We start from the raw sequence: 382 nt of genomic DNA, 5'->3' as shown, positions 1-382 counted from the left end.
GCCACACCTCCAACCTCAACGGGCAGTACCTCAAGGGCCACCACAGCTCCTACGCCGACGGGATCGAGTGGTCCTCCTGGACCGGCTGGCAGTACTCCCTCAAGTTCACCGAGATGAAGATCCGACCTGTCCGAGAGGAGAATTAGCTGGATGGCATGAGCCTCCCGACCCCATGCCCAGCCCCTGCCCTTCCCACTGCCCCACAGCCCTGTCCCCCCCGGTTGCCATCCTCCCCGAGGGCTGGCCCATCTTCGCGGGGCCCCTGGGGACTGCCTGCCCCCGGGGAGGGCGGCTTTTGCTGCCGGGTGCTTGTGGACATCACCGGACCTTTGCTCCCTGCTGCTGTGGCTCCCCCGCAGCCCAAACCGGGCTCCTGGCCAGA

The 382-nt window shown here is 67.3% G+C and overlaps 1 protein-coding gene across 1 annotated transcript in view; it reads left to right on the top strand.

Annotated features, from left to right (window-relative positions):
• LOC104077553 (fibrinogen C domain-containing protein 1-like) overlaps positions 1 to 146 on the top strand; it is a gene marked incomplete at its 5' end in the record, with an annotated part of 1189 nt that extends 1043 nt beyond the window's left edge. The window contains one exon of the mRNA XM_009578833.1: positions 27 to 146. Coding sequence (XP_009577128.1) covers positions 27 to 146 — 120 coding nt within the window. The remainder of the gene's footprint in view (positions 1 to 26) is intronic.
• Between the last annotated feature and the right edge of the window lie 236 nt (positions 147 to 382).

Source organism: Fulmarus glacialis, unplaced genomic scaffold (genome assembly GCF_000690835.1).
Source record: "Fulmarus glacialis isolate BGI_N327 unplaced genomic scaffold, ASM69083v1 scaffold18465, whole genome shotgun sequence".
Lineage (NCBI taxonomy): Eukaryota > Metazoa > Chordata > Aves > Procellariiformes > Procellariidae > Fulmarus > Fulmarus glacialis.
This window is presented reverse-complemented; position numbering and strand designations above follow the sequence as displayed.